The sequence below is a fragment of the Drosophila kikkawai genome, chromosome X, assembly GCF_030179895.1.
Source record: "Drosophila kikkawai strain 14028-0561.14 chromosome X, DkikHiC1v2, whole genome shotgun sequence".
In the NCBI taxonomy this organism is placed as follows: Eukaryota; Metazoa; Arthropoda; class Insecta; order Diptera; family Drosophilidae; genus Drosophila; species Drosophila kikkawai.
The window spans coordinates 29,719,851-29,736,592 of record NC_091733.1 but is presented as its reverse complement, the minus strand read 5'-3'; the positions used below and the strand labels follow the sequence as shown (position 1 = coordinate 29,736,592).

At 36.4% G+C, this 16,742-nt stretch overlaps 2 protein-coding genes across 5 annotated transcripts in view; one reads left to right on the top strand and one right to left on the bottom strand.

The window, feature by feature from the left end:
- The window catches only part of LOC108080027 (uncharacterized), a 151,201-nt gene that overhangs the window by 34,829 nt on the left and 99,630 nt on the right, over positions 1-16,742 (bottom strand). For all 4 annotated transcript variants that reach the window (XM_041775084.2, XM_070288426.1, XM_017174611.3 and 1 more), the window contains one exon: positions 740-796. The gene's annotated coding sequence lies outside the window, so the exon portion shown is untranslated. The remainder of the gene's footprint in view (positions 1-739; positions 797-16,742) is intronic.
- On the top strand, positions 12,231-12,936 carry LOC108080067 (uncharacterized). Its single transcript, XM_017174654.3, has 2 exons — positions 12,231-12,422; positions 12,478-12,936. The coding sequence occupies exons 1-2, from the start codon at positions 12,316-12,318 to the stop codon at positions 12,791-12,793; spliced, it is 423 nt and encodes a 140-aa protein (XP_017030143.1). The 5' UTR covers positions 12,231-12,315; the 3' UTR covers positions 12,794-12,936.

Here is a 16,742-nt window from a genome sequence, read left to right as displayed (position 1 = left end):
AGATTACATTCCCTTTAAGTCCAAATTATCTTCCTTTTTACTTTACTCTTGGTGACCTCAAAGCTCTTATCACTTCAGACCCTCTTTCTATATATTTTTTTGCATTCCTTTTACATTCTTTCCGCCTCATCTGCATGCCACACAATGTGGCACATTGTCTTGCCCATCAAAAGGGAGTTCTATAAAGCAAAATAAAAAATAAAAAACTATGATGACGACGATGACGTTGTCGCTTGTTAAATGTTGAAAACAAAATGTTGCCTTGCAGCGCCTTCCATCATTTTGTTGTTAATAATGAACACAAAGATTATGGCATTTATTTCCTTTCAACACTCTTTTTACTAGAAGTACATATAACCCTATATTTTTTTCTCTTTTCCCATCAGGAGGATATATAGATTCTCTTTTTTTTTTTGCCACCAACTAGTCCATCTGTCTAAAGCAAGGCATCTATTTGCATTACTTCCCTTTGTGGACCCTACATATTCCCCTTTTATACTTTTTTTATTTTTGCACTCGATTCCCCCCCGCTTTTCCCTCGGTTTTACCCCCAGCTCAGCGGGGGGCATTGGCAGACATTCATTTCGGTTTATAGGTAAAGGCCTGCCCCTGCCCTGCCCTGCCCTGCTCTGGCCTGCTCCCCATCTATGGTATATCCACACCCAACTCAGCTGGAAAGCAATTTGGTTTAGGGCCTGCGCCTTTTATAAATGCATTTCACACTCTATTTTGCACTCACCATTTAAATTGTGGACATTGAATATGGGGGCCCAGGCTGCAGCAGCTCCTGTTTCAACTGCAAAAAAAATGAAAGAAATTGATAGGTTTTAATGGGAGAAGAAATATAAAATATAGGTGGGTTGGGTGGATTTTAGGAGCTATATATATCTCTTAGAAATATTATATATATATTTAAATTTTTTAGTAGATGATAATCGAGTTAAGGATTTAGCATCTACTGAAATTATAAATTTTCTACTATTTTTTATACAGATTTTTTGGGTTTTATATAATAATTTTAAGAGCTAAATTTGGCTCCTAAAATAAATTTATAATTTATAATATCGCCTTATTTATTATAGAGATTTTTTAGGTTGTATATAAAATTTTTTAGGAAATATTTTTGACTCTTAAAATTTTATTTAAATTAAATTATAAGCTTGCTAAATTTTTCAGAGATTTTTTTAGGTTGAAAAAAATATTTTTAGGAGATATATTTGGCTCCTAAAATTAATTATAAATTTTATTTTAAGCTCACTTAATTTTTCCGTTATTTTTGGGGTTGATATAATAATTATATATTTAATTATATATATAATTAGAAAAACATATTTGGCTTCTAAAATTAATTTTAAATTTAAATATAAATTCGCTACTATTTTGATAGATTTTTTAGGCTGTATAAAATATTTTAAAAATATATATTTGGCTCCCCAAAGAATTTCAAATTTAATTATAAAATTGCTACATTTTTCAGAGATTTTTCAGGTTGTAAAAAATATTTTTAGAACATATATTTGGCTCCTTAAATACATTTTAAATTTAATTATAAGCTCGTTATCTTTTTTCAGAGATTTTTTAGGTTGTATATAATATTCTTAAAAGATATTTTTGGCTTCTAAAATTAATTTTAAATTTTATTATATGCTCACTAAATTTTTCACAGATTTTTTAGGTTATAACAAATATTTTTAAAATGTATACATAGCTTCTAAAATGAATTTTATTTTAAAATCCTTTTCCCTTAATTTTTAATTTAATTTTTTTGAAATTTTCAAACCCATTATTAAGTAATCTCAACTCTAGACTTGCTCCTCCTCCTCCACGCAAGTTCCCACTCTATTTTAGAGTTGACCTTCCCTGAGCACTTGGCATGCCCATCACGTGTAGCCCCCCCTTTACCACCCGATACAGGTGTAAAAAAAAAGAGGCGTGGGCGGGAATGCGAATGAGCATCTTCTGTGTGTCTGTCTGTCTGTCTCCTCCAGAAAATAAAACTCCAACTCATTATTTAAATTTTTCTTTTTTCTGTTCATGACCCAGAAAACGGAGACCGATCTCCAGTTCGAGTTCCCTTTTCCTACAGCCACAAGTATATATCTGTTGGTCGTGAAACGTGGAGACATGGAATCGTAAAGTGTACGTGCGGTCATCTGTCATGATTCTCAGTCACTTGGCCTACAAAAAAGAGAGGGAGACACAAGAGGAGGGGGTGGGGTGGGTTGGCTAGCAGCAGTTCTTTTGGCCAGGTCCGAGAGGGGGGCAAGTCCAAGCCAAGTCCATTGTCTATGTGCGTGAGCTTTGCTTAAATGTCAATTATTTCACGCTTATTAGATTTTTGATGGCCTTCATCACGAGACGCGACGATGCTGATGATGATGATGCGAGAAAGCAGACAAAAAAAGGTAAGATATATATATACATCTATCTAGCAGATACTTCATATATATATATCTACCACGTAAAAGTAAAAATAAGAGTAATGCCTGTCTGCCTTTTTTATGGCCTTTTAATGTGGATCTTTATGCGTGTGTGTGACAAAGATCTTCTCCATCAGCGAAAGAGATAGCCTTTAGTGGGGTAAAAAGAGACAGTTGACAATAGTCTAGACGCTGAAGTATAAATGGTTGAATGAATGGAACTGAATCGGATCAAGACTGGGTCACAATTCACACTCAGGTGCGTGTGAATCTCTCCTGGGAGAGAGCTCTTCAAGAAAACTCAAAACCCAAGATCAAGATCAAGTTCAATATTTGAGCTAAGCTTTCAAGATACTTCAAAAGAGAGAGAGAATTATTTAGATTATTATTATTATTATTAGAAAAGCCCCCAAAGAACCCTCTTTCTGTCAGGTGATAAAACGTCAAGAAAGGTTCATTTATTTTCATGATCATAAATGGTAGAACATCAAGTGCCTTGGCCCGAATGAACGTGGGAAAACTTCTACACAAACATCAAGGGGAAAAGAACTTTCACCTCCGTAAAACATAATTATATTTATTCTAATAAAGAATATAACAAAAATCATTCAGCATTATCCCAGACTTCACTTGCTCAACTCTTTTTCGGCTCAATTTCCCTCAGCTTTTCACTCCCAAACATTTTCCTTCGAGAGATAAATAAAGAAATTTTCAACAATAAACTAAAACGAGCTCTGGACAGCTGCCCCCAAAGGAGAGGAGAGTGTGAGGGAAGAGCGGAGCTATAACTTTGTTCCGCCAAACGTAACGACATTTCGTACGACCTCATTTCCAAAGTCGTAATAATTTCATGAAAAACGCAGCAACGTCGACTGCATTTTCGGTTTTTCTTTATATATATATATATATATTTTTTGTATTTTTTTGGGGGGGTTTTTTTTTGGCTGGTAATGTGCCAGTAAAAGGTATTTTAACGCTGGAATGCCTCCTTGGGCTGCTTCCCCGGGAAAATGTCGGAAAATGAGTCGGCGGAGGAGTTTTCCTTGTCGGCTGCTTTGTCATGAAAAATAACTTTGCTTCGTTGAAATGACAGTCACGATTTTTTGCCCGCTTTTGCTCTTTTCGTGTGTCTTCTTTTGGGTTTTTCTTGAATTTTTTTTTAAATATTTTTTTTTTGGTAACTCCTCTTGGCCAGTGTCAGCATCACACAGGTTGTCTCATTTTTATTATAATTTCCATTCTTCATGCTAGATTTAACCCCTTTTTTTGTGACAGTGTAACAGACTAAATGAAAGATGATGAATTTATTAAATTCGTCTCTCTGTTGGCGGTAAAAATGTTGTCTGGGCAACTGTTATTGGCCAAAAAATGTCACTTCTTTGAAGAGGAAATTTATAATAAACTTTGCTTACTTATTTTGTTGCTTAGTTAGATATTTCTTTGTATTATTTTTAATTTATATATAATTTATTCATAAGCTTTTCACGCATTTACATAATATGGCTTCAGGTGGCTTAGTAATTCTAGTTTCATTTTCCCCAAAATAAACAATAATAAGAGCAGAGCCAAAGCCTTTATTTGTTTAATAATTTCCGTCTTAAATTAAGGTGGAATTTATAACAAATTGAGTTCTTAATAAATATATATTTATTATATTTTTAAAAACTTGTTAAATACTTTATGTAAATTGCTACTCTCTTAATTTATTTCGTGTCCCTGTCCAGCGTTCCTAATCCCTAATCCCTTGGCAAAAATATGACTTAAAGATTGACAAAATTTAAATATCCCAAAAAAAAAACAAAACAAGAAGCAATGACAAACTTTTGTTCCGTTTCTGTCCTTGCTGTTTCTTTTTTTTTCTGCAGCAGCATTTTCCATATTTTTCGTACTTTTCCTCGTATTTTCCGTACAATGTCGAAATTCTTTTGAAACAACTTTTTCGCCCATGGCCTCTTCTCCTCTCTCTCTCTCGGTAAATTGCGGCGGCTAATAAAGAATGTAAATGGAGCAAATTGCTTGGCCGAAAGGTGAAATTTCATAAATTTCGTGAAAGGGAAACGAATGGAATGTCCGCGGGGCGGAACGTCCGGAAAAGCGTCGTGCGGGGAGGGGAGGGGAGGAAAAGCACATGAAGAAAACTCATCGCGCTTTGGAACTTTGTTCGAACGAAAACTTGGCCAACAATCGTAAAAATTGTGCTGTGTCATTAATCTGAAGACCAAAACCTCCCCTCCTCACTCTCGCCAGCCTGAAGGTTTGGGTTTCCCCAGTTTCACCTGCCAGGAGCATATCGAAGCTGCCACGCCCCCTTTCAGCCGTTATAAAAGCGTTTAGCCTTAATTGTTTGACGCCAAAACAACGCTCTAAAAAAAGGTAACCTTTTTGAGATGAGGATGAGCATGAGAGGATGGGTATGGTGTGTTTTTGATTCGATTCTTATAAGTTATCTATATTTATTAAATTATTATTATTAATTTTCTTTTAAAAATAAATAAGTTTAACTGTAGTAATACTTTTAAGAAGATTTACCAATATTTATTCTACATTTATCTAATTTAATTTACTATTTTTTTTATTACTTAAATAATATTAAAAAAAAAAAAATATCAAATAAAATTATATAATTTAAAATAATTATTTAAACTCAAAAGTAGAGAAAAACTAATTAAACTTTAATATTTAAGATATTACAATTTAAAATCTATTAAAACAGCGCTGATAAATATGCAACGATATATTTTCCCAGCCTTGCATACATTTTGTAGGCTACTTTTGGGAGCATCTTTAAATTTTTTTTAAATTTCTATTTATTTTTAAGGAAGTTTTAAGTTGAAATCACCATGAAAATGTTTAAAAACTTTGAAGAATTTTTATCTTTTCCCTAAAAATATTCCTCCAGAGTATTTTAAGCTTCGCATAACCTTTCCAGCTTAATTTCTCTTTTAATATATTTTTTTTTTGCGTTAAAGGTTATTGCTTTTGTTCAAATTGTTGTTCCTGCTGATGTTCTTCGGTTAGGTTTAAATAACTTTTCTTTTTTTTTTTTTGTTCAAAATCAAAATCGGAAATGAAAACGAAACCAAAAAAAAAAACTCCAAAATCAAGCTGCTGCTTTTGTGAAACGCTTTTTAATGACCGAAATATTAAGATAAAAGGTGATACCTTTCCGCAATTTCCCCACCTTTATCGCCGCCTCGCCCCCTTTTTTTCCGCTTCGAGTAATTTGAATGCTGTTCGTGCGGCCTTTTGTTTATGGTCAAATATAAATTTCTTGCTCCCCCTTTTCTTTTTTTTTTTTACAACTGGCAGTAGCAGCAGCAGCAGCAGCAGCAGCAGCAGTCTTATGACACTTTTCATTTTGGACCCTTCGGGGCTTTTGCTTTCTTTAATGAAAAATTAAATTAATGAACGCACATTTGTGTGCCATCCCCCTCCACACACACACACACACACACACCCAGACTTCTTCTTGTGCAAAGTTTTTGGCAAGGAAATTAATTTGGCAATTGCAATAAAACTTTTGCAGCAGATTTGGCCCATTATTCTTGGCTAAAAGAGGGGTAGAGTATCCCAGCATGTCCTGCTTATAACCAAAGCCATTAAATAAATTAGTCAAATTCTCCGAAACGACCAAAGTTGCTCCTTTTTTGGGCCAGGTAACCTAATCCCCACCTAATTGGCTGCCAAGATCCAATTTCCCGAAAGAGAAAACTCAGTTTGAATGCCCAGAAATCGGGGCCGAGAGCCTTTTGCAATGAGCAATAATTGCACTTTGACACGATGAATCCACCCCGGACCAGGACAATGGAGAGGCGGCTTCCCTCCCTCCCCTTCCGGACACACTAATAAATCCTTGTCACAATATCCTTTTGTTTTGCCATCTTTTTTCACTTGAGCTGCGAGAGTGCAGGGCATCATCATCCTTTTTGAATTTACAGCGCAATAATTCAAAACACATTCGCTGACTGACAGACACAACAAGGAGGAGGAGGAGGGATATGGCAGGGGGGAAGGATAGATATAGACAGAGATTGGGGTGGACCAACAGCAGCAGCAGCAGACTGGTCTGGTCTGGTCTGGTGATTAAGGTCCTGTCGACACGCAACATCAGCAGGAGGAGCAGCATCGGAAGGACTCTGGCATATGCCATCTGATCCAAATTAATCAGCATTGCCAGCTTGTTTATTTACGGATGATCTCAATTAATATTTATGGGAAATTATAAATAAACAAGAAATCAGGCAAGATTAATATTAAACATATTAAAGATTAAGATTGAATTTAATATTTTGATTTCTATTTAATTTGTTTAATATTAAGTAGGGTTTTTATTTCTATTTAATTTATTTAAAATTAAGTAGGGTTTTAATTTCTATTTAATTTATTTAATATTACTTATATTTTTGATTTATTTTTTAATTTATTTAACATTAATAAGGTTTTTAATTTAATTTAATATTAATATATAATATTAATTTTTGATATCAATTTAATTTATTTTAAATTATTAGGTTTTTTATTTCTTTTTAATTTTTTAGGTTTTTAATTATTAGGTTTTTTATTTCTTTTTAAAATTAAATTAGATTTTTTATTTATTTTTTTTTTTTATTTATTAAGAATTAATTACAATTTTGATTTCTGTTTAATTTATTTAAAATAAATTATGTTTTTAATTTATATTTAATTTGTTTTTTTAATTAATTATGTTTTTCATTTCTATTTAATTTATTTAATATTATTCTTATTTTTGATTTCTATTTAATTTATATAATATTTATATTAAATTTATTTATTATCAATCTTGCATTGTTTCTTGTTTATTTGTCTAAAACTTCAATCTCTTTGTGAAAAACCCAAATGAAGCTTCAAATATAAACAAAAATCCAAGTGATAACATACTGTGTGATCCTGAAAGAACCCCGGGGCAGTGCTAATAAATTTTGCCAGTTATTTATGCTAACAAACATTGCTGAATAATTCAGGGAATGCACAATTGCAGGAGCAGGAGCAGGAGAAGGAGCAAGACCAGGAGCAGCAGCAGTAGCATCACCATGGATGGCAGTTGGGAAATTTAACAATATAAACGCCACATTTCAGATGGCTTGACTTCTCACAGCGAGCAAAGGGAGATGGAGAGAGATAGGAAAGGGGGCTAAAAATGCACTCGGTATCCTCTAGACCCCTCACCCTCACCACCCCCCCTCTCTCTATGCCTTCTCTGGGAGAAACACTTTTAGGATACTTGAACTTTTTTCCCTCCTCACCCAGTCTCATTTTGTCTTGTTTCTTTAAGTGCACACACAAGAAAAAAATAAGAGGAGGGGTAGAATATATATATACAAACATATATATATATATATATATATATATCTACACACTCCTCCTCTGCCCCCTGCCCCTTTGCTTGTGCTTGTGTGCTTAATTCCATTTTCATTTTCATTTGCAGAGGACAACACAGGAAGCAGGCGGGGTGGCTATTTGTTTTGTTTGAGTTTTCCAAAGGAGCAGGCTGGCTGGCTGGCTGACTGGCTGGCACACATTACTCCCGATTTTGAATCGGATCCCTGTGCCACACACTCTGCACATTTTCACATTTCCACTTTTCCGCTTTTCCCAGGCCTGGTGAACTCTCTACTCTTTTGTTGTTGTTGTTGTTGTTTGCCGCCCCGGGAAATGGGTCAAACTCATTTAATTGGCAAAAGAAATTTATAAAAGAAAAATATTTAAAAAATAAATATATAAAAAATAAATTATACAAAATTATAATTATTTTTCTCAAATTTTTTTACAAACTGTAAAACCACTGCAAAAATATTGCTTAAAATCTGTCTTTAAATCTTTTAAAATCTCTGTTAAACCCTCTCTCTAAACCCCTCTGAAAACCTCTTTTAAAACCCCTCTCAAAAGCCCCTCTCAAAAATCCCTCCCAAAAATCCCTCTCAAAAATCCCTCCCAAAAATCCCTCTCCTAAAACCCCTTCTAAAAACCCCACCCCTTGAAATTCTTGACTCATTTCATGACGTGGTAATGCCTTATGAATGCTTATCCCCCACCCAAACAAGGGGATTACTCCTAATGTCGTCATTGCCTTCACCAATCTCGACCAGCTGGGATCCGTTAGCAAGACCCGAGGAGCCCCAAGATCCGAGATCCGAGATCCGAGTTCCAAGTTCCTAGTTTCCCTCTGCCCTCGTAAATCACAGCGAGGTGTGAAATTAAAAATAGTTCTTCTGACATTTTAAATGCGATTGTCAGTCAACACCTCTCGATGGGAGAGGCGTAGGCGTGGGCGCCTTCGAAAATGAATTTATGACAGCACAGAAAATATATATAAATATAAATATAAATGAACAAGCCATCATTCAATTGGGTTTTTGGATTTTGGATGCGGATTCCGGATTCCGAAGCGTGCTCAGAGGATAAGATGGTGTGGGAGGAAAGTGGGAGGGTGTAGGGGAGTGTAGTAGAGTGTAGGGGAGCGTATGGGAGTGTAGGAGAAGGTAGGAGAGTGTAGGAGAGTCTAGAGGAGTGTAGGGAAGTGTAGTAGAGTCCACTCCCAAAAAAACTACCCACAGTCTGGCTAGCATCACACGAGATGTGTGTCCGTGTGTGTGAGTCATAACTGCTGCTGCCACTTCCGCCTGCCAGAGGGTTCAAGAAACTCAGAAAAAAAAAAAAATAAGAAAAAAAAACCAGCCAGAGATTTGTAAGTTGATTTTGAGGTTGATGCCTCCTCGCCTCGGCTTTTGGGCCCGCGGGGGCATTGAAAGCGTTTTAATTTTCTTTATCTTTCGGCTACGCACTTGGGCGATCTCAGATTTTTACTCGGCCTCCAAGCACACACAACACAAACACACACACACACACACTCCGGGGTCACTTTGATCGCTCTTTGAACCTGGCACCAGGTGGGGGGGATTAACTCTGATTGCTTTGGATCTTTTCCTAGGCGGTTGTTTTGTGATCTTTACGTTTTCAACTTTCAGAGGCTTAGCACTTGGATTTTCTTAGATTTGTTTCCAAGGATAGTGTCTAGAAACTCAGAATACACTCATAAAAATGGAAACAAAAACAAATAGAAAAATTACAAAAAAAAAACAAAAAAAAAATATATATATATATATATATTAAAAAAATCTATTAAAAAATATAATATAATTTTTAAAAAATATATATGTATATTAAATTAAATAAACTAAAATTATTGAAAAATTTATTTAAATTCTCTGAAACCTTCTCTAAATTTTCTTCAAAAAGAACTAAAATTTTTCGCCAATTTTTCCGAAATATAAAAAAATATTTTAATGAGAAAATTGTTATAGCATTGTCTTTTCTTTTATATTTATACCCTTGCAGGGTATTATAATTTCAGTCAGAAGTTTGCAACGCAGTGAAGGAGACGTTTCCGACCCTATAAAGTATATATATTCTTGATCAGCATCAACAGCCGAGTCGATCTAGCCATGTCCGTCTGTCCGTCTGTCCGTCTGTCCGTCTGTTCGTCTGTCCGTCTGTCCGTCTGTCTGTTTCTACGCAAACTAGTCCCTCAGTTTTAAAGCTATCTGAATGAAACTTTGCATATAGTCTTCTAAATGCTCTCACTGCTATATATGTCGGAACGGGCCGGATCGGACGACTATATCATATAGCTGCCATACAAATGTTCGATATATTTTTCGAAAAAAAATTATAACTTTGCTGTTTTTCAATAGTTTTGCACCATTTTTTAGATATGGCCATTTTATATTATTTCTGAATTTTGGTAAAAATTTTATGAAAATCGGACGACTATATGATATAGCTGCCATAGGAACGATCGGGAAATTAATAGGAAAAAAATTATAGCTTCGTTGTTTTTCAACGTATGTTTATCTACTCTGAGATATAAGCTTTTTTTATTAATCTAGAATTTTGGTATACATTTTATAAAAATCGGACAACTGTATCATATAGCTGCCATATAAGCGATCGGTAAATGTATAACATATGTAAAGCTGGGAATGCAAAACTGTAACTGTCAAACTGTAAACATAATAAGTATAGGTAAAATGTAATGAAACTCTGTTTTGTGAGTGTTTTCAGCATTTAAATTTATAATATAAACATCAAAACCAATCTGCAAGGGTATACAAACTTCGGCGTGCCGAAGTTAGCTTCCTTTCTTGTTATATTGATATTATATTTATTTAAATTTATATTCTATTTCTTTAAAATTATATTTAACCCTCTGTTACCCGTTAGTCCCTTCTATATTTCACACATATTTTCCCCTAAATTGAATTTCCTTCCTCCTATGGACATTGCCTGACCTGTTCTTGGATGATGTCAGCTTTCGCCGGCAGCCTTAATCCCTCCCCACTGGCTCTAGCCAGCCATCGATCACTCATCTATTCATTGAAGGCGACAGAAAAAATAACAAAAAAACAAAAAAATTCAATAAAAAGTACAATAAAAAATACAACAAAAAATATACAACAAAAACTACAATAAATACAAGAAGATATATAAAAACTATTTACAACAAACGAATCGCTTTAACGTTGAAGGGGGATTAAAATTAAAATCCCCCTCGAATGCCAACCCCCCTGCTCACTCGATAATTGACTTGGGCTTAACGCAATTAACAATGGCAGGAAAAAACGAATCAATGAGTGAGAGAAGTTTGAAAAAAAATATATTAAAAAAAAATCTGACAAATAATGAATAATCTCCGCAAGAGGAGGCGGCGGGAGTTGGATTGGGAATTCAATAACCCGACACGGGGCCATAAATATAAACATGAATATAAATACGAGAGTGGTGGTAATCCTCTGAAGGTTCACTCTGGCGGAAAGCGCCGCTCAAACTAACCATGAAAATCATCAAATAATCGACCTGGCCGCCCACTTCCGGCTTGTTGAATATTTTTTGGAATATTCTGGGAGATGTGCTCATCATAATAATCATTGGTATCGCAGCTGCGATCATCGGCCAGATCGGTTGGTCCGGTCATCATCAGTGGCAACAGCAGCGGCAGCCGGAGCAGCAAGTGGACATGGCCACAAGTCGACATAATCGCGGCACATTTCGCGGATGAGCGACCACCGGCGGCGGGGAAAACGAGCAACAAAATTATGCACAGCAATTAGGCAGATCTGGCTAAGAGAGGGAAGAGTTAAGGCTAAATTATACCCTATATTCTTCTTTAAAAAAATTATGAAAAAATATATATTTTCTATATTTTTTCTATACTTTCTTGAATTTCTAAAACCGCTAATCTGGCTAAGAGAGCGAAGAGAGAGTTAAGGCTAAAATATACCCTGTTTTCTTCATTAAAAATAATAAAAATAAATATAATTTCTATATTTTTCTGTATTTTCAAAAAATTATGCACAACAATTTGAAATATCTTCCTAGGAGCGGGGAGACATAGTTAAGGCTAAAATATACCCTATGTTCTTAAAAAATATAATAAAAATAAATATATTTCTTTATTTTTAATACATTTTCTTGTATTTTTTAAAATAATAAAACTCCTTACATTCGGTTAGAATGTGTGGCTTAAAAAACCCATAAGTCTCTTTGTCAATCTCTTTCTTATATTATTTCCTCCTCACATAAACTATAAAACCCATAAACCCCCCAAAGACCAGGGTATCAGCACAGCTTATTAATTAGCTGATAAAAACAATGGAATGGAGATGAGCTTGGGGTTTGGGGTTGGGGTTGGGTTTAAAGTGTGGCCTGAACACCTGCTGAGCTCGTGACTGGCGACAACAAGTCTTCTCTTCTTAAAACTTCAAAAACAATTTCCTAAGGTTTTTTTTTTTTTTTTTGTGTCATAAACAAATAAATTTCACATAGTTATTTTTAGTTCAAAATTCACCCTCAGTGTTTTAGTGTCCCTTCCTTCGAGATGTCCCTGTTCCTGCTGTACACCCTTTGTCTGGGCCTACCCCTACTAGGGGTTCTCGTGGCCTTTATTTTTGGACCGCTAACGACAATGCTTCAGACTCTAGCCAGGTGGGTGGTTTTTCTTATAGAAGAATTATACCCAGTTCTAGTACCTTCCCCCCAGGAGAGAGAGCAATCGTTTGGCCTTGGTGCCCATTACCCCGAGAGCCATACAGCCTGTGCCCTATGATCCCTTGGAGGCCTCGTCCTGGCACAAAGGTATACGCGCTCACATCCGCTATTTGGCTAGATACGTTCATGTTCCGCCGGATCTGGATGAGGGCGGCATGCCGGAGGAGCTGCATTGCCAACTGCTGGTCCTGGCCATGTTGCAGAATCTTTTTCGAACGGGACGTCTGCAGAGACCCACCGTGGATGCCACGCAGTCTGTCTCGGATATAGTTTCGGTTACACCTCGCGTTCGTAACCAGAATCGCTGATGATATTAAGGAGGAGGAGGAGGAGGAGTAGAAATCCACCATCATCATCATCATCATCCATTTCCGCCTGTATTACATTTGAAGCCTAATAATCATTTCGTGGGCTTGGGCCCCTAATAGCATTTTAATTGCTAAGCCCAGAACTTGGTCATTGTATTTGATTTCCCCTCAAATTAACATCAATTTCTGGTCGAGCAGGAAGTGGGACAAGCAGCCTAAGTCCAGGCATTGGGGCCATTATCCTGCCTGCTCCTGCGAGTGTTCCATTGCCTGACAAGGCAGCATTAAGTGCTTGGTGGGGGAGCCTCCTACTTTAGTGAAGGAAACGAATAGTAAAATACCCTAGTTTTGGCTTGAAATAACCTGACTAAGCTTGACTTGACTTTTACAGCCTAGAAAATATCCTTTGTTCTTTGAATCTACTGAATTTGTATCAAGAAAATTCCCCTTCACACCCCAGAGGGTATCACCAGGACTCCCTAGGGCTTAGAGCTCTCTTTCTCTGGCAAGGAGCGTAGCTGGGGGAGGGGGATTGACATGTAACTGTTTGTCACACAAAATTAGCGTCGGGCGTCGAGTGCCGAGTGTCGGCAACATCATTTATCAATGTATCAATTGTGGAGGACGACAGGCGACAATAAAAACAAAGCTACTCGCAAGTCGAGGCGAAAAAGAGGGGGGAAAAACAGAAGGCAAGATATCACGCTCGGAAAAACTCAGACAAGACGAGGGTTGACAATTGGCAACTAGAGTTTGGGAATCAAAAAATCGAAATCGGAGACATGTTCTTTCTTTACAGATTTTCACCGAGATTTATTTTTATTTTTTTGCGTGAGTGAGGATAATTAGTTAGGGTTTAGACAGAAAGAGGGTTGAGTTTTGTTTACAAGAAAGGTTTTTTGTCTTGGAAAATTCGTATTTAAAATTTAAATTATTTTAGTATTTAAAACCAACTTAAAAACAAGCTTTGAACCAGGTATTTTCCTTGTCATTTATTGCATTTTAAAATATATATTTCTGCCAACAAAATGCCCACAATTCACTGACAGAGAGCCCCATAAATCTGTCATAAGCACATAGAGGACGGCAGGCAGGCAGCCCATAGAAACTGGACCAAAGTCAAGTGATCACTCTGTCAGAGCTTCTTCTAGTGGATCCAGCCATTCTCCCACCTCATTGAACTGACATTTCAATGACATTTTATCACACTTTAGTTTACTTTACTTTAGGTTTCAGCTCTCTGCTGCTGTTTTTCAGTGTTCAGTGTTTAACGTTTTTAGTTTTTTTTTTTTTACATTTTTATGGCTGGCACACGCGGTGCCCTGCATACTTGAAGAGCTTTGGCTGTTTGTGACCCCATCATATGGATATATATACATATATATAGCATCATCCTCCGTAGAGCCATCATTATTATTATCTTCACCCACATTGGAATGCAGTTTCGTTTCGTTTTACGTTATTTTTTCTGTATTTTTCGACACGCTCAGAGTTTATTAAACGCTGCCCTTGGCTCATTGCCTGCCTGCCTGACTGACTGACTGAGTGAATGAGCAAATGAGGAGGAGGGGTGCTCGTGTTTATGTTTGGCTTTCAATTTGGCTTCGATTAAGCAGGGCTGTGAGTCAATATTTACCCCGCGTTTGGCAGCCCAAGGTCGCTTCTTGGCCCCGAGTCAACTCAAGACGAGAGAGTCCAACTTGTCGCCTTTCATTCATAATAATAATCCATGCAATATTATTTTGTTTGATTTTATGTCACGGTAATTACTTCCAGCAAAATATATATGCATTTGCTGGCCATTTTTGCAGAGATTTGTATTTAATTAGTGGTCAGAGCACGGTCGCCATGTTAGCAGTTCACATATATAAATATTTTCCAGCCACTAAATACGATTTTATTGATGGTTTAGAGTGTTGGACACATGTACATATATATGTTCATATATAGAAATACCATCCATCAGCTATTGCAAAATGTGTCAATAGGTGTGTTTTTTTTTCTGCAGTTTGGAAAATTTTGCTAAATTACCACGAAATTCAATTGCTTTTAAGTGGAAAAATATTTGCAAAATAAATCAAGTGAAATGTAACAAGAGTGCGTGGGTCTCTAAAATATATATTTCTATTTTATCGATTTGATGTCTATCAAAACAGAAATAATAATTTTTTATATATATTTCTTTAGCCTTTTTAAAGGAAGAAATTATAAGTACTAAGGCTTCAACGGGTTTATATTAAAATTTTACCAAAGCAATCGAGATTATGCATTCATTTACTCATCGATAGATAGGGTTTTATCGATTTTAGCAAAGCAAAAGTATCGAAATCTTGTTATTTAAAAGGAATAAAAAAAAACGGTTGATTAAAAAAAACCCTTTTAGCAAGCCATAAAACATGTCATTGTTTTAAAATTTCATTTCAAATTTCTTCCCTCAGTTATCGATAGACAAGCGAAGCGATAACCCGATTGTTTCGCTTCATAATTTCAACACTCATCGATGGCAACACGACACAACGAGAGGGGGCTAAACAAAATCGAAACAAATCTCGTAAAACTCCACTTGACACTTGTCCCCATCGAGTGGCGCTGTCTCTGTCTCCGGCCTCCCTACCCCTCTCTCTCTCCCTCTCTTGCACTCCCCTGCTCCGTAAAGGGGAGGGGATTCCCATGGTGCGTTTGACGTTTGCTGCTGACATGTCAGCAAAATTTTAACTGGCAATTTGCAGCAGAGCCCGCGACAGAAAGCTCCTGTGCCGTCGCCTCCTAGTTTTTCCCCGGCATTTTCATTCTCGCACGTAGACCGTCCAGACAGACAGACAGATGGGAGTGGGAAAAGAGAGGGGAGAGAGGAGGGTGGAGATTATAAAGGGAGAAGGGGAACAACCAGACAGAAGGACAGAAAGACAGAAAGACAGTTGGACTGTCCTCCTCCCTCGACAATTTCCCAGAGCGTGTCTCTCTCTTTCTCTGTCTGTGTGTCTGTCTGTCTACGGCTTTTCCCACCGCTTTTCCTCCTGTTTTGCCTGCTACCCTTGTTGTTGTTGTTGTTGTTTCATGCGACATGGCACAATATGTTGCTATGTCTGATGTCTGGGGCCCTGCCTATTCATACATATGGACATATATATCCCTTCTATAGCCTTGCCACTTGAGTTTTGTGCTTTTTGTTCAACGACTGTTATTCCAGTTCCACCTCCTCCTCTCCCCCTTAGTTTCTCGCAGTGTATTTGTGCGCTAGCATTTTTGGTAATGGTGTCAAAATAATTTGGATTGTCATTTGTTTTGGGCCCCACCAACCAACCCACTCAAGGTGAAATTGTTGGACACAAACTCGCTTACTGGTCAGTAAAATTGGGGGAAAAAATGGGCTTAGGAGCAGGAAAAAGGTTCAGTGGCTTGAAATAGCATTAATTTCGGTGTATTTTTTTGTTTTTATTACCATAATTGAAACTCAAATGGAGGTGGCTTAAAGGTTGCCAAGGGTTCTAATTGATTTTGGCTTTAATCTAAGCCCACATGTGACGTTAATTGGTTTGTACAATTTTTCACATTTTTATTTTAAGGGTTTTTGTTGAAATTGGAAATTTACTTGAAATTTCTGTTAAAATTTTGATGTTTATTTAGCATAAATTTGAAATTTCCTCTTTTAAATTCTTTATTTACTTGAAAATCTTTCTCCTTGATATTTATACACCTCTTTCCACCTTCTCCAATTTGCATTGACTCCTAGTTTTTTGTAATTTATGAGATCATCTCCGATTGTATTGTCCTAGTTTCGAGCATTCTCGAGATTCCCGACTGCCTTTTGTCTTGCCTGGGAATTTATTTGAGCCTTGTGTTCGATATAGTTCTTTCATAAATCATGCGGTATTTCTTTTGCAAAACAACAGCAGAACAATCTCTGATTGATGGAGGGAGCGGCAGAAACAGGAGCATGAATCGCTTA